This window comes from Mchenga conophoros, linkage group LG2 (genome assembly GCF_057382185.1).
Source record: "Mchenga conophoros isolate Kocher_MC1m ecotype Shallow Benthic linkage group LG2, M_conophoros_male_GT1.1, whole genome shotgun sequence".
Taxonomy (NCBI): Eukaryota; Metazoa; Chordata; class Actinopteri; order Cichliformes; family Cichlidae; genus Mchenga; species Mchenga conophoros.
The window spans coordinates 32,258,694-32,279,201 of record NC_140527.1 but is presented as its reverse complement, the minus strand read 5'-3'; the positions used below and the strand labels follow the sequence as shown (position 1 = coordinate 32,279,201).

Here is a 20,508-nt window from a genome sequence, read left to right as displayed (position 1 = left end):
GTTTTCCATATTCTATTGTGAATAAAATATAGGTTTATGTGATTTCCAAATAATAGTTTAGTTAATTTAGTTATATTTTACATAGTTTACCAACTTTTTAAAAAAAAAAGATTGGAAAACATAATCTTTTTGTTTTCATTTAGTTTGTTTATTTTCTTAAGATGTACTATGTTTAACTATCAGTCACTGAGAGCTTCCACAGATTAAAAAACCCTCGGTATTCATCATTCTCTCCACTTGCCTCTGCTGTGTGTCCCTTTAATTAGTCTGGCAGAAACACTTATAAATGCAGCGCAGCATGACTAGCATAAAAAAGAACTCCTGTTGCATGTTTTTGTGTCCTATCAAAGTATATGTCATATTTGAACATGATTACTGCTGAGAGAAACTTCAGCCCTGCAGGTGATGTGTTTCATACTAGAAGAGAAGGAAGGGAAGTGGGCAGCCCACTTTATTCACATATTTTTTTCTTTTGGCTCAAATTAAATCACATACAGAATTTGAAATAATGAAAAAAAAAAAGAATACATGAAGTGAAAATGAGTTTATTAGTTATCAACCTGTGGACCAACCTCCTACACACAACTGCAACAAAACACATCTGAGCTGCACCATATCACAGTCTGCTGCACTCAGTGAGGGACTGCAGCGTGGGAGACTTTCCTGGACATGGCACCATGTTGGAGCTTCGTCTCCCCTCGGTTTGAACTCCTACGCTCATCGCCGAGCTCAGGCGGGAGTACAGCGCAGGTGTGTGCTTGTGTGCGGGTGTGTAGCGACCTCTAAACCAAAGTAAAAAGACACAGTGTGTGTGTCAGTTATGTCGGTGTGTGTGTGTGTGTGGAGCGTGTGTTTCCCTGTGCTTTTAACAGTGCGATATTGTCTCTTATCACACTCTGGCTGTAAATCAGTAGTAGTGGTGATGTCGGGTTGGGGCAGCTGTCGCGGCTCAAGTCAAGATGAAGGAAAGGATTGAAGAGAGGAAGATAGAGAGGAGGGGGGTATGGGTAAAAGGAGGCGGGAGTTGAGGGGAGCTGCTGTCCGTGGGCCGTGGCCTCAGTCTCAGCCTGTCCTCCTCTCAGTGCTGGATGCGCCTGATGGACTGGATCTGGGGGGTCTGACAGTGGGAGCCCCAGTTCCTCCAGTGCTGGTAGTCTCCACTGTGTCTCTCACACTCCATGATGTACTGCTGGCCTCTGTAGCCAGGGTACTGGTAGCAGACAAAGCTGTGGGACAGATGGAGAGGGCAGCAGAGTCAGTTTTCAGTAGCTGCTGTCAGAATTAGGATTTAGTAATGGGAATAATATGTGCTGATGATGGATTTTAATTATTTTAAGAGTACAGTTTTATAGGCAGATGATGTTTAATGGTCACAAAATAGGGACTGCGATGAATATTTGGTTAGGGGTACCATCCCCATTTTCGTTTTTAGGGTGATACTTACGCGCCACACTGCACGTGCATGGAGCCGACTTCAGGCATCATCCATCCCATGGCCTGCAGAGAAGGGTAGTCATCACAGATCTCCACGCTGCGACCCAAGAAGTTCTCCTTCTCAAAAATGAGCATGCGACTGCTCTGGTGGGACTGAACAGGACAGAAAAATCCAAGAGTTAGGTTTGAGATTTCAGGGTTCAAAAGGAGGATGTGGTTGGACCCTGAGAGAGTCGGGGTGTACTCACGGCGCAATAGATGGGGCGCAGAGACATGAGGCGCTCCACGTGGTAGGAGATGGAGCCGCTGTAAGCGTCCCAGTGGGGGTACTCTCCTCTCTCCATGATGAACTGCTGGCCCTGGAAGTCGTGGTGCTCGAAACCCACCCAGCTTCACAGAAGAGACACAGAGAGGCTGGTTTACATGATGCTCCCTTTAAGAGTTGGTCTGTAATGTAGGTTTTTGTACCGCTGATAAAATCTCGGCTCTTCTTTTCGTCTCCAAAGTGAGATTTACAGTAAAGAAACAACCTTTTTTTCAACTGCAGGTGAGCTACAATTAAAAAAAAAAAACCCCCACATCTTTGTATTCTTTTTACAAGAATTTTTAGTGTTTTTTTTAGTGTTTGGAATAGATGTGATCAAAAGAGGATTAAGTCTATATATATTTCTTTAACTCTGTGCTGGTCCACTGGGTTTTGTTTTCATCTATTTGTTATTAGTAACAAAGAGAGTTTTGAGACTTACGCTCCGCTCTCCACCCTGATGGAGCGGATGTTGTCCAGTCCGCACTCCTGGATGTTGCAGCACTCGGAGGTGAACTCCAGGCACTTGCCCTGGAAGTGCTCCTGCTCAAACACGGTCACCTGTGGAGACAGATCAAAGTGGGGAGGAGTTTAGATACTGCTGCTCCAAAGGCTATAATAAAACATTTCATATACACCTCCTCACGAGCATTTGTTTACCTTGAAGAAAGGAGCCATGCCCATTCCTGAGGTAACCAGGGGCTGGATCATTGGGGACCTTGTAGTTCTGTACATCTTTACTCCTGGATGTGTGGATGTAAAGTAAAGAACAGGAAGTTTTTGGTGAAACAGTGTCAGAGATAGTAATAATTAAAAATAATAATTTAGATAAAATAACCGGACAAAAACACGCTGGTGTTCGCGCTCACAGTAACTCCACCTCAAACTCCACCTTCTGCATCGTTTATGCTGCACAGCTACGACATTTGAAGGGTGGTCTGGCCATGAACAGCTAATTCACACTTTTAAAGCAAATATATATATTTTTTTTACAATCTGACTGACAGCAACAGAAGTGTTTCACAGGTGTCACAAAGTGCTTTTGGATTTCAGTTTCTGTGTGAAAGCACCACCTGTCTGTCGGACCCTGAGCTGAGCTGAAAGCAGAGATGCAGCCTTACCTAGAATGGCACTTTATTGGAAGAGCTCGGGAGTGGTACGCGCCTACCGCCTGCCTCGCGTAGAGCTTTCAGAGAACCTGGCGCTTCAGTTTTATATCGACGGTCGGGGAGCGCGCCTACTTCTGCGCGTTCGCGCGTACGCTTCGGACCATGCAAGCTCTCCGTTTTGACACAGTAACCATGCGCGCGCCGCCGGAGCTGCTGTGTGGCCTCTGGACGCTGTTGTCCCCCTCCAGCGTCTAGCTCAGCAGATCCTAAAGTGCTGCCGAGGCTCGGAAACAAAAGCCTCTCCAGTATGTTCGGACCCCGGTCAGCAGTCCAGCGCGTGCCCCGCGCACAAAGGGTCGGAATCGGGGCGGAAAATGTGGGGATTAACGGCGCGGCAGAGAGCCACGCATAAAGTTTTAACTGGGTCGATGTGAACGAATGTACAGAAATGGAAGGTTTACGTTTTCTCTTGTTTAATTAGTAGCATCTAATTGAAGCTGCTTAACCCTAATGATCAGGAAGTTTGACCTAAATTACCAGTCAGACAGACAAGTAAAACACAGTGTAACTGGTACCTTCCAGTTACATCCCAGTTTAAACACCTATTCATTCAAAGTCAGGCTAGATTGTGCAGCCTGTTGTTATGTTGCCAGTTGTTGTCTGTGGGACATGAAAAGGTTGTATACATCATACAGTAATTAACCTTTAAAAAGCATAAATACACATCTGACACTTTATTTAAAGGGTTATGGTTTTATAGTTTTCAGTCAGGGTTATAAAACAGCTTACACATTTTTACTCTTCATACATTCTGTTCCTACAGTCTGGGGAACTTGGTTTTATTTTAAATCACGCATTCAAGGGGAGACAGAAGACTAAACTGTCTGAAATCTAAACCTGACTACTTTTTAATTGGCCAGTCTGTGCTCCAGCTGGTGTCTGTCCTCCTCTGTCTCTGCCCATCCCCATCACCCTTGGTCCGTCCCTCTCTGATGATGCGGGGTTTCTTTTGTCTCTTGTCTCTGACCTCAGCGAGTTTGTTTCTCTTCCCATAATCCCTCTCCTATGTGCGCCAGCGTATAAAAGCGAGGGGCGCACTCCGAGCCACACACACTCTGAGTGAGGCTCGGCACAGGCATCGCACACACAGGTAAGGTACACGCTCACACGCCAGCAGGAGGTCCAGCAGCAAGCGGAAAGGGCATAGATTAGGTTTAAGCTTTCCTTTACCTTTAATTCATTTGAGTTCCTCAACAATCTCGTGGCAATACGAAAGGCTGCACTTATCACACGAATAAACAATCTCTCCCTATTTCTTCCGTTTCTCTTTCCACTCAGTAATCATGTCCAGCGGAGATAAATCCAAGACTTCCTCCCAGACTGACGGAAAGGCTGCCCAGAGCAAGAAGTCTGAGATGGGAATGATGTCCTACAAGGTGGGTGGTTCTCTCCTGTTTCAGATACAGATAACAGTGGCTACGCTGAAAAAATTCACATCACAGACCCTTACTGATGTTGTTCTGACGTATTACTTTCCTCCAGATGTACGTGTTCGACCAGGAGAACTTCCAGGGTCGCATGATCGAAATCAGCAATGAGTGCATGAATGTGTGTGAGATGGGCATGGACCGCGTGCGCTCCCTGCGTGTTGAATGTGGACCGTAAGTGTCAAATGAAATACACTTGTGTTTGTGCATCTAAGATTTAGATTGGTTGCTTCATGACGCTTCCTCGTCCGCAGCTTCGTGGGCTTCGAGCAGATGAACTTCTGCGGTGAGATGTACATCCTGGAGAAGGGAGAGTATCCCCGCTGGGACTCCTGGAGCAACTGCCAGAAGAACGATTACCTGCTGTCCTTCAGGCCCGTCAGAATGGTAAAAATCTTCTATTTCTTTAAAACGTCACTTTTTTTCCTCTTTAGACTCCCCTCTAAATAAAACCTCTGTCTCCCTCTATTTTCCCATGTGCCAGGACCCCGAGAAGCACAAGATCTGCCTGTATGAGGTTGGAGAGTTCAAGGGCCGCAAGATGGAGATCATGGACGATGACGTCCCCAGCCTGTTCTCCTATGGCTTCACCGACAGAGTGGGCAGCATCATTGTCAGCTGTGGAACGTGAGTGTCAACCATCAGTGGAGCTTAAATACCAAATTTAAAGGCCATAAAAACAAATAAATTGACATGTTTCATCTTTTTTTCCCAGCTTTGTGGGATACCAGTTCCCTGGATACCGTGGCAGCCAGTACCTGCTGGAGAAGGGCGAATACAGGCACTTCAATGAATATGGCGCCCGCCATCCTCAGTTCCAGTCTGTGAGGCGTATCCGTGACATGCAGTGGCACCAACAGGGCTGCTACACCATGGCCAGCAAGTGAGGCTCAGGGAAGGAGAGAAAGAGAAAAAGCGGAGGTGAGGGAGAGGGGCGGAGGAAGCGGGAAAGGGGGAGAGACGTCTGAGGCCTTTACCTTAGTACCTTAAGAAGGTCTTTGATCTAATGCAGTGAGGGGAAGGGTGAGGATCTATGTCTGCCCCTGACTGGAGAAAACACCTCAGTGGAAGGGCCAGCTGGACCACAAAACCATCAGACCACCCTCCATTCCTCTCTGTTTCTACTTTTCTCTTTCTCCCCTGTGGGCTGAGCTTTGCTTTCCTCCCTTTTCTTCTTTTATTTTTATTTTTAGTCCCTCGCTTCATTCCCCTCCACAGACCTCTGAGACACAGTAGAGGGAACGGAGTGTCTCTTACTGTTTTACATACACGATTCTCAGCTCAGGGTATGATGCACCATGGGAAACTGAGTCCTTAGAGCCCCCTGCTCCCTCGTCTTCCTGCCCCTGTGCATTGCACACCCTCTCTGCTGTACAGAATCCTGGCCAAGTTTTCAATAAAAAGGAAAATCTTGATTTCAAAGACGTCGTTGTTGTTACTTATTACATAGAAATCACTTAAATTAATATAAATCAATAACACATCATTTAAAAAATGGATAAAAATGTGGACAGCCGGACACTAAAAATATTTTTTTTTCTTTATTTTAATAATGCGAGCCAGTGTTTCTTCTGTGCGATCACAGTTTTCAGTGTCAACATATGGTTGTTAAAAATTCATTGAATAAACACTGATGTTGTTTCTGGTTTGGGTTTGTTAAACCTTTGCATACTCAGCTTTAAAAACCTCCCAGTGGCACAATGCTTTGTGTTGCATAGAAAAAGAGTCAGTTGGGAAGCAGAGCAGTTTCAGACATGTGATTCTGATCATGTGACTGCTGCATTGTGCACAGGCTCTGCATAACAAGAGGTCCCATCGAAATTTCTGTTTTGAATTGAACATAAAACACAAACTCATTTCCTTTAAACTTCTTTTATATATTGTAAAACCCCCCAAACCAAAACATCTTAATAGCGATGAATCTACCAGAGTTATCACAGTTTTTTATTTTCTAGTTTTGTATTTTCTACGTAGTTATTAATTTTATTTCGTTTTGAGTTTTTGTTTTTAACTCAGTTTCTAGATTGGATTTTCTTGTTTTGGTTTATTTTTTATTGAAAATGCTTAGTTTTAATTGTTTTTTTAATTGTTTATTTAGTATTTTCAGCATTAATTTTAGTCTTTTTAGTTGCAGGGCATATGTCAGAGGCAGGATTCAGGAAAAAGACCAAAGGTATTACAATAAAAATGCAGAACTTTTTGAAAGCAGTTTAGTAGACCTCCGGAGTCTCAATAAATGCGTCCATCAGTGACTAAGAAATACTGAAACTAAGGATCGTTTCTCTATTTTAACTAAATTTTAGCTTTTCAAGTTAACAAAAGTGTTTTAGTTAGTTTTAATTTTTCCCCAAATTTTTATATTTATTCATATTTTAATTAAAAAAAATGTTTTTTTCTACATCTAGTTTTAGTTTTTAGTTAATTCTAACCTCGCCAAGCATAAAATTCAATAAAAAATTTAAATGTTGAAATTAAAATATAATGTTCAACTGCTTTTAGTTCAAATATTGAACTAGCCAATCACATGGCAGCAACTTAATGTATTTATGCCCGTAGACATGGTCAGGACGATGTGCTGAAGTTTAAACCGAGCATCAGAATGAGGATGAAAGCTGATTTAAGTGACTTTGAATGTGGCACGGTTGTTGGTTGTTGGTGCCAGACGGGCTGATCTGAGTGTTTCAGAAACTGCTGATCTGCTGGGATTTTCCCACACAACCGTCTCTAGGGTTTACAGAAAATGCTTCAAAGAACAGGAAAGATCCAGGGAGCAGCAGTTCATTGGGAAAAAAAATCTCTTGTTGATGCCAGAGGTCAGAGGAGGCTGACCAGAGTGCTTCGGGTTAGAAGGAAAGACAACAGTAACTCGCTTAACCCTTGTGTTGTCCTCGGGATTCCCATATATTTGTTTGCCATTCGCCTACGGGTCATTTTTGACCTGAGGACAACAAAAGAGCATATCCGGGCAATCAGCCATCAGCAACAGAAGACCACACCAGGTGCCACACCAGTCAGCTGTGTGATGAGTCTACTGAAACATTTGAATGTTCAGAATTTGGCATAAACAACATGTAATAGCTGCCATCAGCCGCAATCCAAATGCTTTACAGCACGGCAGATTTTAGAGCTCAGTGTATCTTTGTTTATTACCTTAATTTCCTTAAAGATTGGTTATGTAGATTACTAATGAATACAAATATAGAAAAGTTGATCAGTTTAAAAATATATTATATCCATGTCATCCTCCTTATGTGTAGCAGTTGGTCCTTCTAGTACTTCATTGTCCATCAAACTAGTCTGGGTCTTTAATTATGTATCAGGTCATAATAATTGAACAATTTGTCCATTTTATATATGTTTTATTAATTAAAAACAGGTCTATGATTTTACAAACAAGCTTTTACACTCGAAGAACAAACACTCATATAAAAATACATCTAAAAAACTGAAAATGGTAAATGTGAAGCTGCTGATATGTTTGACATATTTATCTACTGTACATATTACACCTTTAAATTCGTACATGTGCAGTCTTTGTTAGCTACAACAGTTTTTTTGTTTCATTACTTTTTAATACAAAAATATAATTTGAGATGCATGCTCTTAAGAGCAAATGAAGGATGTCCACTACAGAGTAGTGTGATGCTTAGCCAGCAGTTGCGTAATGTCTGTCTGACACGTGGACTGGTCAGCGGGACATCATTCGCACAAACTCTGAAAGAGACGAGAAAAGAAGTGAGAGAGAAACAGAGGAGGATAAACACGATCAGTCAACTGATCCCATCAAGGCCTTCCCAAACCTTCAAAGTCCACCAGGCCATCTCCGTTCAGGTCAGCGTCTTTGAGGATCTCGTTGATCTCTCTGTTAGTCACTTGTTCTCCCATCAGCTTCTTCATGGCCTCACGCAGCTCCATTAAACTGATCTGGCCATCACCATTAGAGTCAAACTGGATACAGACAGAAAGAAACAGTCCTTTTAAGCACAATTATGAATATTCTTCAATTATTTACTTATTATATTTATTGTGTTTTGCTCATGCATTTGTGACTTTAATTACACAAAATATTAAAGTTTTATAATCTAGGAAATCTTCATTTTTAACAGAAATATTCCTCATGCATTGTTGTAGGTTTGTCGGCCACTAACATGATGAGAAAACTGCCCTGAAAGGTCAAATGACAACTAAAAACAGTGAAGGTTTCTTTCCTCTCAGACGTTTGTTTTGCACTTACTGTGTTTCTTTTTGGATTCATTTGCTGTAGCCTAACCTTCATAGCTCTCATTTCTTTATATGTGAATATATTTTAGTATTTCGGACCTGTTTGGCCTTCTATAGCAGGAAAAATGAAGGTGTCATTAAACACAGATGTGTTTGTTTTTGTTGGTTTGTGTTGTGTATCTGTATGTTTTTGCTTATTGTTTTATGTTTTATGTGACCTGCCCTGGGACATAAGGTGACGTTTAATATTTTTGCTATGAACTGACATGCTGACATCTAATGTATCTGGTAAATTGATGCACATTAACATACAGTATACTATTCAAAGGTAAAAATGAAGTGGCTCTGTTTGCTATTCCAGTGAGTGAGCATGCACAATGCCAGGATCCTGAAACGGTCTAACCTGAGTGAATCCAGCCATCATTAAACTATGCATACCTGTGATTTTTCTGCTATGAAATGTCACAATATCTGCTGTGAAAAAAGCCTACCTCCCACTTATGGTTACAAAGATCGGCCTGTCTATTTGAACCCATAATGAAGGTCTGCAAAGGAGAAATGAGCTTGACTTGTTCCATAAACAAACTGCACAGTAATAAATGATTATTTTTATCCAAGTTTCATTCCAGAAACTCCTGCGTGCTTCTATTTCTTCTTTTATATTTGAAGGGTTATGCTTAGTCTTATTTGTTTATCGTTCCCAATGGATTCTGATTTACAGGCCTCCCCCACAACTGATATTTTCATAGCAGCAAAGTCACATGCTACAATCCAATGCTGCTGTTAATAAAGTCACTACAATTAAATTTATGTTTAGGTCTTTATGTTGTAAATGACAGCATGTCTCTTGACCTCTTTGAATGCGTCTCGCAATTCTTTGACTCCGATCATGTCAGCTGTCTCTGCCAGCATCTTGGGTCCCATCAGCTCTACAAAGTCCTCAAAGTCCACTTTACCGCCACCTGAAACACACACACACACACACACACACACACACACACACACACACACACACACACACACACACACACACACACACACACACACACACGGTTGCCATCTATTTCCACTCTGTTCTGCTGTCTCGTGTATTTTAGGCTGTTGCTGCACTCACAGATCTGCTGGCTCAGTTCAATGAGCTCCATCTCTGTGGGCATGTATCCCATAGTCCTCATACACTCGCCCAGGTCTTTGTGACTGATGTAGCCATCTTTATTCTTATCAAACTCCACAAATGCCTCACGGAGCTCTGGTAAGACACACACACACACACACACACACAAACACGCAAAACACGTGTTATTACTGGTAAGGCGGGTATCATATCAAATGCATGTACAGCTAAAAAAAGCGGATAAATCACCTCACCTTCGATCTCCTCTGGCCGCAGCTCTCTGTCCTGCCGTGGGGAAAGTTTTCACATATTAGCTTCATGTTTCACACAGTTATAGATTTCCCCTCACCTTGCAAACATTCATACTGAAAATATTCACAATGTTTGTTTGGCAATAAGACAATAAAAAGTAAACGCAGGCATTGAGGAGCACAATCTAAGCACACAGACATACAGCTTGTGTCACTTAACACGTGATGCTAGACAGAGCACAGATGAAAAACAGAAGCACCAAGTGAAACAAAACAGAAAAGATGAATAATGAGAGGAAATGTTAAATATTTTTTGTTATGTATAATTAGCGTCTTGACGTCTGGCCAATGTTTTTGGACAAAGATTCATTTTTTGAGAACTATGAATCACAATGATATTTATGTTCTTTTAACTCCAGGGTGTTGCACATCAATGAAATGCTGAAAATGATCCCTAAGCTGCATTAGATAGAAAGCTCCAGGGCATCTACATGGATTAAACCGTATATCTGATTATTGTATGCAGGGATTCCTGCACCATAGATTACAGTGAGTACCCAGATTACTTTTTGGAGGATGCCAGGCTGCAAACATCTAGAGACTAGGACATGTCAGAGGTTTAGTTTTAGGAATATGTCCACTGTCCGGATGTATGTGTCCGTACACTAAATATATACATTACTCAAGCTTGTGTGTGTAACCCGAATTATTATTTGATTGCATTTGTTTTGATCAAATTCTCCTTTTCACACAGTAAAAGAAATCCTGACAATAAAAGTAGAGCAAAGCAACGTTGTGGCTAGCATTCCTTCCAGCAAGAATCCCCAAGCGTTCCCAGAAGTGTTGCACTTCCACTTTGATGTGAAGTTTTCTATTCCAGTTGCCCCTGTTTGGGCAGTCTATTATTTCTCCTAATCCAATTAAAAAAACATCCACTAAAAAGGTTTAGACCATTATTTTATTTTATTTTTGTCTTCACCTATATGAAGTGAAGCAAAGGCCACAGGTCATCAGTGTGATTGTTTCACAGTTCACACAAAGGCCTGCATCCTTTCTTTACCAAGGGCACGTACAAGCTCCACAAGGCCAGTCAATGATTTTCCAATGATCTCTCAGTGATTGACCCCTTTAAGCTTGCCCGTTGCCTGGGGATTTTAATTGTCTGACCCGAGCCACTAATGCAGGGGGGGATGACACAGCTGGTAAAGAGCAGGAGGGTCAGCCACGATGTGGGGATGAAAATGAATCGACACAAGTGGAAAAAGTTGCACTTTGGCTGTGGTAGGACACAGTGTGCACACTTCTGTGACTTCCTGTTACATACGAGCGTCCTAGCAAAGCCCTGTTTAAGGAAGATGCAGGCCGGGCCCACGATGTTGTGCAGCATGTTGCAGTTCTTCACCAGCGCACCGAGGGACTCCTTGAACGGTTTATCCTCTACATCCAAATCCTCATCTCCCTCCAGCTGCTGGCTCATTGCCCTCACCTTACGATGGAAGCGCCAGTGTATCACCCGCTTTGGAAGCAGATCAGGGTGTTAAACCACCAAACTTACTGTCCGTCACACCAAATGTGCGACTGATCAAGCAAGTCAATATCTTTTCAGAGGCAAAGTAAGACCCCTGCTTTTCTACAGTCAAACGTTGGAAAGGCAATAAGCCAGAACTATAGGATAGATACAGCTGCTCATTATTGCAGGAGGCCCTCATCAGCCTCAGTCCTCACTGTGAGAAACCAGTTTGATTTGAAAATAATCTATAAGTCTCAATCCTGCTGCTGCAGCTTCAAGCTGCTGAAACTAGCTGATGTGAGTTTGCTAATTCTCTAGTGTAAAGACTGACAGCTTAACTACACGTCAGTAAGTAACACGGCTACAATAGTAGGAAGCAGTGAACATTACAAGTAACAGTAAAAAAAAGCTAAATAAATAAATATGGCAATCATGGATCTAAAATCACTATTAAAATAAATGCAAGCATTGATAAGCTCATCATATATATATATATATATATATATATATATATGGATTTTGTATTTATTTATCCTTTAAAATGCATAAATAATCTTGAAAAAAGTATGACAAATTAATTTTAATTATTAAATGGAGGATAATTAAAAAATAAGGAATAAATGAACAAAAACTTATTTTCTAAAACAAGTGTGGACAGTAAATAAAAAGGACAAATAAATACAGATCCAAATACAAAGAATATACATTTTTGTAAAATTAATTTATATGTTTTAAAATTTTAATCTAGTCTTACTTTAATCTATTATTTTGATCTCTTTAATTTGCACGTTTCGATTTTCTGCACACAAACAGTGTGTCCTTAAATAGCACTTTAAGTGATGCAGTCTGTATACTAAGCTTTCCTGTAACTACCATAAAAGGAAACAGTTTCACTGGTGGAAAAAAAAAGGAAAGCGTTAGAATTTTGACAATATATTTTTTCCTGTTTTCTTAATTTACATGCAATCGTTAAAATGATACAGTGAGACAACATCCAAAGAAAGCTGCGGTTGTCACGGAGGCAAAAAGCTTCAGTCAGCGAGTGCAAGCAAGAGGATTAAGCTGCAGTGAGTTCGAATCTAACAAAGAGGAGATAAAGTACACTTACCTTCTTCATTTTATCGTTCAGAGATGGTTTGTTCCCCATTACCAGACCTCCCCTGTCACTTTTCTATGTTCCTATTTCCCTGCGCTCTTCTTCTGTGGACTTCTAAAGTCAAGTTCAAGCTCACAAGCTAAAAAATCCCTCTGAGTTTCCCATTCTGGTTAATAGTCATCATATTGGATAAAACAGAGATGGAAAAAGAGGAACGGCCCTCATCCATTCATGGTCATCTCCACTGACCCAAACCAAACTGAACACGTTACCAAATGATCTTCCCAAAACAAAAACAAACTGGATGACTGAGCAGAAGTGGAGCGCACTGAACACAGCTCGCTTATGTGTCACTCCACAGAAACAGCATCACTCTCGGCTCTTCACGCGGTGCTTTTAATCCCCCCCTCATTCCTCTCTGTCACTCGGTCTTCCCTCCCCCCTTTCTCTCTCTCTGTCTCATGTCAACATGTTGCACGAGCATTCAAATGACTTCATCTACAGTGTGAAGAGTTTTAAAGGGAGAATTAAGAGGACACGAACGGAGCGGGATTAATCCATGCCCTTTCAGATTAAAGAGGAAAGGGTGATAGAGAGAGAAAAAAGGGAAGAGAATACATTAAAGACATTCAAAGGAAGAAACGGAAACAGACATACTTTTCTCATGTGGATAAACAAGAATCTAAATATTTTAACTTGGCCTGGAAATAGAGCATGCACTATTTGAAACCATAAATATTAAAAACAAGATATAAAACAAATTCTTGGCTAAAGATGAATATCAGAGGTGAAGAACACCAGAGGGTTTTATTACTTTAGATGTCTTAAGGCTTGGACTTTTTGTGGATTACATATCACTGCATGTGTGCACTATGTGGTATTAAAGAACACATGATGTAAAATGAATGTAAATATGATGATGTTTGTCACATCAGGTTGACCTCTTGTTGCCAGTAGGAGTGCTATAGCTGTTACCTAATATCAACGTCAGGCTGGGACAAACTGGACAGTGTACGCTCACTGGCCTCTTTATTAGGCACACGGTTTCAGCTTCTCATTAACACAACATTTAATCAGCCAATCACATGGCATCAACTCAATAGGTTTAGGCATGCAGAGATGGTCGAGGCGACCTGATGAAATTCAAACTGAGCATTGGAATGAGGAAGAAAGGTGATGTTAGTGACTTGGGATGTGGTATGGTTGTTGGTGCTGACGTATTGGGGTTTTTGGATTTTCCCACACAACCATTTCTAGAGTTTACAGAGAATGACCCAACAAAGAGAAAATATCCAGCGAGTTCAGTGCTCTGGGGCAAATTGCCTTGTTGATGTAATACCCACTCGTCATTTCTTGAATGTGGCAGAGTTCACTATACTTAAATGACCTCCACAGTCACCGGATAAAACAATGTATGTCAAACATGTGGCATTCAACACATGCAATAAATGCAAAAGGTGCTTCTATATGATGTTCTTCTTTTGGCTTCTCCCTTTAGGCATCACCACAGTGGATCATCTGCCTCCATCTCACTCTGTCCCTAGCATCCTCCTCTATCTCACCAACCCTCTGCATGTCCTCTGCATTTTATTTACAACAATAAAAGAATCTTTCTTTATTACATTTGTTGTTATTTATTATTATTTTATATTTATGATTTATTTATGATGTTTTAGAGTGTGATCCCCTTCTATCAGTGGTCATTTGTACATGTAGCATGAGGGCTAATGCAAAACATAACATGTACGTTTTCATTGCTTTGTCATGTATGTTTAAAACATGTCCAAGCTATTAAGGGTCCCTGTGACACTCAGTTCATGGGCCCCAAAGATCACAAAAATGGGTACAAAGTGTACAAAGTGTACCAAATGTAAAACGTGAAAGTGAAAAAATGAAACCTGCTAAAGTAACAAAAGAAAAACTGAGTGTTTGCGTTTTTGAAAAATATAAGAAGTTGACTTAGCTGTGATTTGTGAAGTATTTTCCAACAAGTATTAGATGTGTTTTTCAATTATGTGGTAATTAAATTAGAAACCAATGGAAAAATACAACAAGTGAGCTGTAATGCTTCACAAAATGACAGCTTATGCAACTCACAGTGAGACCCTGGTGGCGTTCAAGTGCGTCAGCTCACGTCGAACTGAAAAGCACAATGAACTTCAATTTGAACTTCAGCTCTTACATCCATGGACTACTTTGGCTGAGCTGTCAGTTATAATGGCATAAAGTTAAAATCTCAAGTGGAGGTTATGAGAGCAATGCTAAGTGGTCATCTGAGCTTTTACAAAGCATCTGCCGGCAAATCTCTCCAAAAGCAGATTTGGCATGCTGCTTACTACAGTGCATCCATACGGCTCGTGTGTGTGTGCGTCTGTGTGTGTCACTCATCTTTCTGTTTAGTCACATTGTGGGGACTCTTTTAATTTTAGATTTTAGGGTGACGACTAAGGATCAGGAAAAAGAGATTCATAGGGTGTGTGTGTGTGTGTGTGTGTGTGTGTGTGTAAAACACTGCAGGAGGTAGATTTAACTCATCCAGTTTTGGCTCTTGCTGTTCATTCTCCAAATTTGTCTCTCTTGTACTTTTCCGTACTAAATCATACACCCAGTTAGCAGTTTATTATTAGCTATTAGTTGCCCTAATTGATACATACAGTGTGGGGTGGAGAAAATTATAGAAACAGCAGTGGATACATCTACAAGCGTACAGTTGAATGAAATACTACTCTCAGTCAGCAACAAGAAAACATGAACATAGAACACTAGAGCACAATCAGTGTGTGCAGAGAGAGTTCTTAAACTCATTAGCTAAAACTAATGGCAACTCTGCATGCATGCGTTGTCTATTGCAATAAGCTCCAGTGACCACTAGAGGCCACCTTAGGACCGGTCTAACATCAGTATCACTTGCCAGCTGCAGCAGTGGATGTCTGGGAGAGTACCAACTTTTTATTTGCTTGTTTATTTTTTAGGAGATACTTTAGGCAGATTAAGCAGTCATATATTAGAAATGGAAATCTAGATTTCTAGTTTTCCTTTTTTTTCTGCAATAAGACTCTTATTGTGATTGATAAACACGGAATGCCAACACTGGAATTAACGAGTTTGCAGCTTAAGAACGCTTTTGTGGCATGAAGATAGATCACTTCTCTCAAAGAGCTTTCATGTGATTTGATAGAAACAGATTATTTTATTTTACAAAGGTACATGAGGGAGTCACTACAGGAGATGTTTGGGATGTAAAGCTTTTCATCAAAGTGGTGGTCACATGAAAACTGTTTAACACAGTTGCGTGTTTTATACACGTTTCTGTGCAGTGGTTCTTATAATATATAATATATCTTAAAAAAACACACCAGTTGTTCTGGGTTCTACAGGGAAAAAACAACAAAAAAGGGAGTTTTTCTTCCCACTTTAGCTAAGTGTTTGCTTAAAGGAGGTCGTCTGATTGTTGTTGTTTTTTTTAATCGATTATAGGGTCTTTTCCTTTATAATATAATGCACCTGTAGGTGGTTGTTGTTGTGATTTGGCTCCTTAATAAGTCAAAATAATAAAATGTGACAAAAATATTAGACGTCATTTATTTTTTAATTGAAAGATCCAGTTTTACACATCTGTGAGGACATGTGGACAGTCAGTATCAGAAGTCTGATAAACACATATCATGTTCTTCATTTACCTCATTCAACTGTGCAAAGATCTACTGAGTTTTAATTAAATAAATATGCAGAAATATTCAAACTTTTAAAGGGTTCACTAACTTTCAAGCACTGCTGCAACTCCTCTAACTGGAGCCCAAGCATCACTTTATAGTGCAGATGTGCTGTGATTTTTCTTGCAAAGCTTTCAGTGCAAGACTTTCTGTATTTTTGATTTGTACCTACAAATCAAAATTAATTTGCAATCAATTAATAATTAACTGTCATTTCTAAGTTTTACATTTTTAGCTGTCTGAGATGGAAAACATATTTCCGAAAGTACCAACCTTGTACAGACTATTAGTATTAGTACAAATTAGTACAAACCTTGAGTAGAGTATATACAATTCAACCTTCAAACTTACATACATTCATTTAATAGATAAATATGAGTATCAGCTTTTCAGCACATAATATTAGCAGATTAATCACTTCTTTCTGTGAGCTCCAGCATGATTCACTCTATTGGCTGCACATTGAAACAAAACTTAACACCAGTAATTGCAACTGAAGACACCATTAAATCTGATTAACTACCAGGTTGGGTCTCTCTTACTGATGGTTATAATTAATCACGTAAATGAGATGGTCTTGAGAAGTGGGCGCACACACACACACACACACACACACACACACACACACACACACACACACACACACACACACACACACACACACACACACACACACTGTTCCTGGGTCCTGAATACTCTTTAGTTGCTCTTCTCAGGACATCAGCGCTCAGCGACTGTCATGCTTGCAGTCTGTGGTTAATTTGAATGCACACACACTTTTAACTTAACACACCGTGCATATGTGCGTGTGTGCTGTGTGTATGATAGAGATGTGCCATACTCAGGTAACGTGACTCTGTCTTTTGTTTTGGACTCAACATACTCTTGATCTCTGATGTGAGTGTGATCTGGTGTCAGGTGTACATCAGCAGGTTTCCAGAAATGAGAGCTGTCGAGACACCGGGAAACACTAGAAGAGACAGAACAGACAGAAAGTGAAGAAAGGAGGGAAGGAAGAATGGATAGAAGGAAGGAAGGGATGAAAAAAGGAAGGAAGGAAGTATAGTTGTAGAGCTCCCTTAAGACTTAAGACTGTCTAAAATAGAGGCCAGTGCAGAAGTCTATTAAGCCTGCCTCATTTCTAATGGCCAGCAGAGGGAGACTGCTTTGGTTCCAAAATGAAGTCAACAGCATTGTAAGTTTAGACGATAAAACCTGCAGCTCGCTTGGTCTGTGCCCTCAGTGAAAACTTTCTGATGAGTTTATCATCTCACTTGGAAAGTTCAAGTGCATGATGTTTCTTATTAGAGCCAAAACATCAATGTCAATAAAGCGGTGTGTGCTCGTTGTCACAGAATGCCGTGTCCCTTCGTTTGTGATTCACCCTTCCCATGTGGCGGCTAGCTTTAAAAAAAGCTGACAGGATGATAATGATGAAGTCAAAGTTTCAAAAATGTGACTTCACTAACTATTACTATGGTGTAACCATCTTTTATATACAATTCATGCTTCAGAAGCATTCATAGTGCAGGAAATGTTTGGTTTAAAGTGAGGATGCTGCACCGTGTGCTCATGGTCCTCACTCGCTCACATGAAATCATTGGACTGTCACCTGCTTTGTTCTCACATGGGCTGGATTACATCACATGAACTTCATACTAGAACGCCGGCAGGTTAAACGTCAGTTAACGTTCAATTTGTGCTGCGCTGCATGCAGAGCAACTTTCTGCAACCATTTGCATATTTTAGGCATGCTTTTATAAGCAGATGCTTTCATGTATTGTTATCAAATTCATGTTGAACATATCGTCGTGTTGATGGATAGTTGTTATTCGGTTAGTGAGGGGGAAATTACTCTTACTTGGGGTTTGTTCACATAATTCATTTAGAAATTCAGTTTCTGACCAAGATCACATTCATGTGACCAAGGGCCCGATGGTACACTCACTCACAGCTCTTAAAGCTGCTCCTTCAACACTGGTGTTAAAATTTCAGGTTATTTTATGTAAGCAAGTGTGATCTGAGGCTATATTACATATTGTTGCACTTGAGTACTCAAGCTTCTCTTCTCTCCGACTTTGCTGGCTGCTTTCTCCCACTCACTTGCTGCTCTCTCTTAATTTGGATCACTTGCATCACCACTGACATCACTTTTTTTTTTTTTTTTTTACATTGCTTTCCTGTTTCTAACCTCAGCCCCACTCATCGTCACCCTCCTCAGAGTTTGCTGACGCGATCAGGTGGACATGACTCTTTCTACATGTCAAGAAAAAAAGAAAATACTGACTGACTCACAAGCCATGCTTGAAATCAGCAGCAGGAAGCGGGTAGGGATTTAACTTCGGTGTAATCCCTTCTGATTTTATTTTCACACACAAACCGCTGTCTCACACCGCGAGCCCACGCGTCTGGCCCTCGGGTTACAGCGCTGTAATGGTGTGGCCTATCGTGCCGTGTCATGTGTCACCTCTTAGCATGTGATTGATGGGATGTGATGCGATATGGAGCTGATAGAATGGCTGCAGCGATAGGGTGTCCATCAGATCTCTGGCTGACTTTACTGGTATCTATTACGGATTACACTTTGGTAATGTTTCCCAAAGTAGAGCTTAAATCCTCTCAAACTCACGCTATCATCCTTCTACTCATTGCGCTTTGCAGCTCTGGCTTTTTCCACGAGGGTTAAACTACAAGGCAAAATGGTTAATGTTCACCTTGCCGTTGTGAATTTAGCTTTGTGTCTTTCTGAACTGCCAGATCAAAGAGAGCAGGGCTGCGAGAGAGACCGCTACTTTACAAAAGCTGGACCACAGCCACCCTTTAAATTTGAAGTGAAGGCTTAGGCTTAGGGTTTCTGTGAAGCCAGACATTCAATCAGCCAGAGAACTTGATGCACATGCACACACATTTATTCACTCACACACACTCTAACACACACACACACACACGGTAACAAAAGTGTCAGACATACATACAAGAACGCACACATACACGTCCACTGCAGAGTATGAAACAGATGAGCTTCACACACATACACACTCCTACCTGTCCAAACACCGAGTCCACTATGGGCAGCAGGTCGACGGGCTCCTCTTCCTTCTCCTTCTCTCTCCTCCGCGGTCCCTCCATCAACTCCTCCAGCTGTTCCTCCAGCGCTTCGCTGTCCTCACCCGCCTCTGCTGCCGTCATCGGGGGTAATTTGGATTTTTGATTGCGAGCAGCAGCTTGAGCGTCTCCGCCACCCCCGCCCTGGTCGTTGGTTCGCTTCTTTTGCTTCTCCACCTTCTTCTTGATAGCAGCCTGCACCTGTGGGAAGGCAGGGGTGGAGGAGAGTAGAACAGTGCACTCAAACTTATATCAGTATAAAGCATGACCGATACTACTGAGACTGTAGATGAAATACAGTGCCACAGCGCTCACTGCCTGAAACGTGAGATGTTTAGTTTATAACATTTGCTCTAGGAAGATGTGACATGAACATACTTTGTAAGGAAGATGCCAAAATAAGAACAATACACAACTTGCAGAAGTCGAAATGTTATGAAATGCATGCATTATAAAAATCTTTTTAAAAAGATCATTTTTAACCTATTACATAGAAATCCTTTAACCCATTTACAGTAATCCAGTTTGTTTTAAAACTTTAATAAGTTGTCACATATGGGTAACATGTGTTTTCCACAAGAAATCAACAGTTCATCTTTTGTATCAATGACTCTTATCATTCTTTCGGCAAAACAAAACTTCAGCATGCACAATATAAAATGTGATATAGGCACACAGCATGTAAGGATGCACACACACACACACATACACAGACACAATTATATATATATCTATCTGCACCCACTCACCTGTTTTGCGCTCCTCTCTGGTGGCGCGCTCATCGCTCCAGCGGCTCCCCCGGGTGCCGGCTCTCGAATGATCATGAACATCTCGGTGTCACGGGCTAACACACACACTCTCTCTCTTCGTCGCTCGCCCTCCCCCTCCCTCCCCCTCTCGCTTCCCTCTCCCCTGCTCTCCTCTCCTCTGCTCTAGCTCTTTATGTCTTAAGTGTAATAAAACTCCCCCTCCCACCACAAAAAAAAGTCAGCTTGGACCGATTTCTTTTCTTAAACTCTGAAAAATGTGTTAAAAATTCAGTCCCCTTCACGCAGTGATTGCAGCTGTCTCTTTGTCCCGGGAAACACAAAAGGAGTTAAAATGCTACGGCTCAAATGTTCTCCTGCTTCCTCCTTTCCTTCCAAGTATTTCCTCCAGTTCTTT

At 41.2% G+C, this 20,508-nt stretch overlaps 3 protein-coding genes across 7 annotated transcripts; 1 reads left to right on the top strand and 2 right to left on the bottom strand.

Annotated features, from left to right (window-relative positions):
- Window positions 1-529: 529 nt before the first annotated feature.
- Window positions 530-2,986, bottom strand: cryba1l1 (crystallin, beta A1, like 1). Its single transcript, XM_085295708.1, has 6 exons — window positions 2,860-2,986; window positions 2,399-2,481; window positions 2,181-2,299; window positions 1,683-1,824; window positions 1,445-1,587; window positions 530-1,226 (listed from the first exon to the last, which is right to left on the bottom strand). The coding sequence occupies exons 2-6, from the start codon at window positions 2,471-2,473 to the stop codon at window positions 1,079-1,081; spliced, it is 627 nt and encodes a 208-aa protein (XP_085151834.1). The 5' UTR covers window positions 2,474-2,481; window positions 2,860-2,986; the 3' UTR covers window positions 530-1,078.
- An 876-nt stretch (window positions 2,987-3,862) lies between these two features.
- Window positions 3,863-5,756, top strand: crybb1l1 (crystallin, beta B1, like 1). The gene is made up of 6 exons (XM_085295694.1): window positions 3,863-3,997; window positions 4,186-4,283; window positions 4,390-4,508; window positions 4,589-4,721; window positions 4,819-4,961; window positions 5,050-5,756. Exons 2-6 carry the CDS (start codon window positions 4,191-4,193, stop codon window positions 5,219-5,221), a joined length of 660 nt encoding a protein of 219 aa, XP_085151820.1. The 5' UTR covers window positions 3,863-3,997; window positions 4,186-4,190; the 3' UTR covers window positions 5,222-5,756.
- A 1,926-nt stretch (window positions 5,757-7,682) lies between these two features.
- On the bottom strand, window positions 7,683-20,209 carry cabp2b (calcium binding protein 2b). Of its 5 annotated transcripts, none has more exons than XM_085295649.1 (8): window positions 20,094-20,209; window positions 19,285-19,545; window positions 11,245-11,436; window positions 9,924-9,954; window positions 9,670-9,804; window positions 9,408-9,517; window positions 8,135-8,282; window positions 7,683-8,048 (listed from the first exon to the last, which is right to left on the bottom strand). In XM_085295649.1, the coding sequence occupies exons 1-8, from the start codon at window positions 20,172-20,174 to the stop codon at window positions 8,023-8,025; spliced, it is 984 nt and encodes a 327-aa protein (XP_085151775.1). In that variant the 5' UTR covers window positions 20,175-20,209; the 3' UTR covers window positions 7,683-8,022. The 5 variants fall into 5 exon arrangements, with proteins under 5 accessions (XP_085151775.1, XP_085151790.1, XP_085151783.1 ...); XM_085295664.1 differs by lacking the exon at window positions 20,094-20,209 and adding an exon at window positions 12,539-17,209 and having other exon boundaries at window positions 19,285-19,424; XM_085295657.1 differs by lacking the exon at window positions 11,245-11,436.
- Between the last annotated feature and the right edge of the window lie 299 nt (window positions 20,210-20,508).

What these genes read in the sequence shown, in the direction of transcription:
- cryba1l1 (XM_085295708.1), bottom strand. Translation starts at nt 2,473, where the DNA reads ATGTACAGAACTACAAGGTCCCCAATGATCCAGCCCCTGGTTACCTCA. An exon ending in GCATGGCTCCTTTCTTCAAG is followed by an intron (nt 2,300 to 2,398) that starts GTAAACAAATGC and finishes CTGTCTCCACAG; the next exon opens with GTGACCGTGTTTGAGCAGGA. An exon ending in ATGCACGTGCAGTGTGGCGC is followed by an intron (nt 1,227 to 1,444) that starts GTAAGTATCACC and finishes TCTGTCCCACAG; the next exon opens with CTTTGTCTGCTACCAGTACC.
- crybb1l1 (XM_085295694.1), top strand. Translation starts at nt 4,191, where the DNA reads ATGTCCAGCGGAGATAAATCCAAGACTTCCTCCCAGACTGACGGAAAG. An exon ending in CTGCGTGTTGAATGTGGACC is followed by an intron (nt 4,509 to 4,588) that starts GTAAGTGTCAAA and finishes CCTCGTCCGCAG; the next exon opens with CTTCGTGGGCTTCGAGCAGA. An exon ending in ATCATTGTCAGCTGTGGAAC is followed by an intron (nt 4,962 to 5,049) that starts GTGAGTGTCAAC and finishes TTTTTTTCCCAG; the next exon opens with CTTTGTGGGATACCAGTTCC.
- cabp2b (XM_085295649.1), bottom strand. Translation starts at nt 20,174, where the DNA reads ATGTTCATGATCATTCGAGAGCCGGCACCCGGGGGAGCCGCTGGAGCG. An exon ending in CAGAGAGGAGCGCAAAACAG is followed by an intron (nt 19,546 to 20,093) that starts GTGAGTGGGTGC and finishes GCCTTCCCACAG; the next exon opens with GTGCAGGCTGCTATCAAGAA. An exon ending in AGGGCTTTGCTAGGACGCTC is followed by an intron (nt 9,955 to 11,244) that starts GTATGTAACAGG and finishes TCCCCACGGCAG; the next exon opens with GACAGAGAGCTGCGGCCAGA.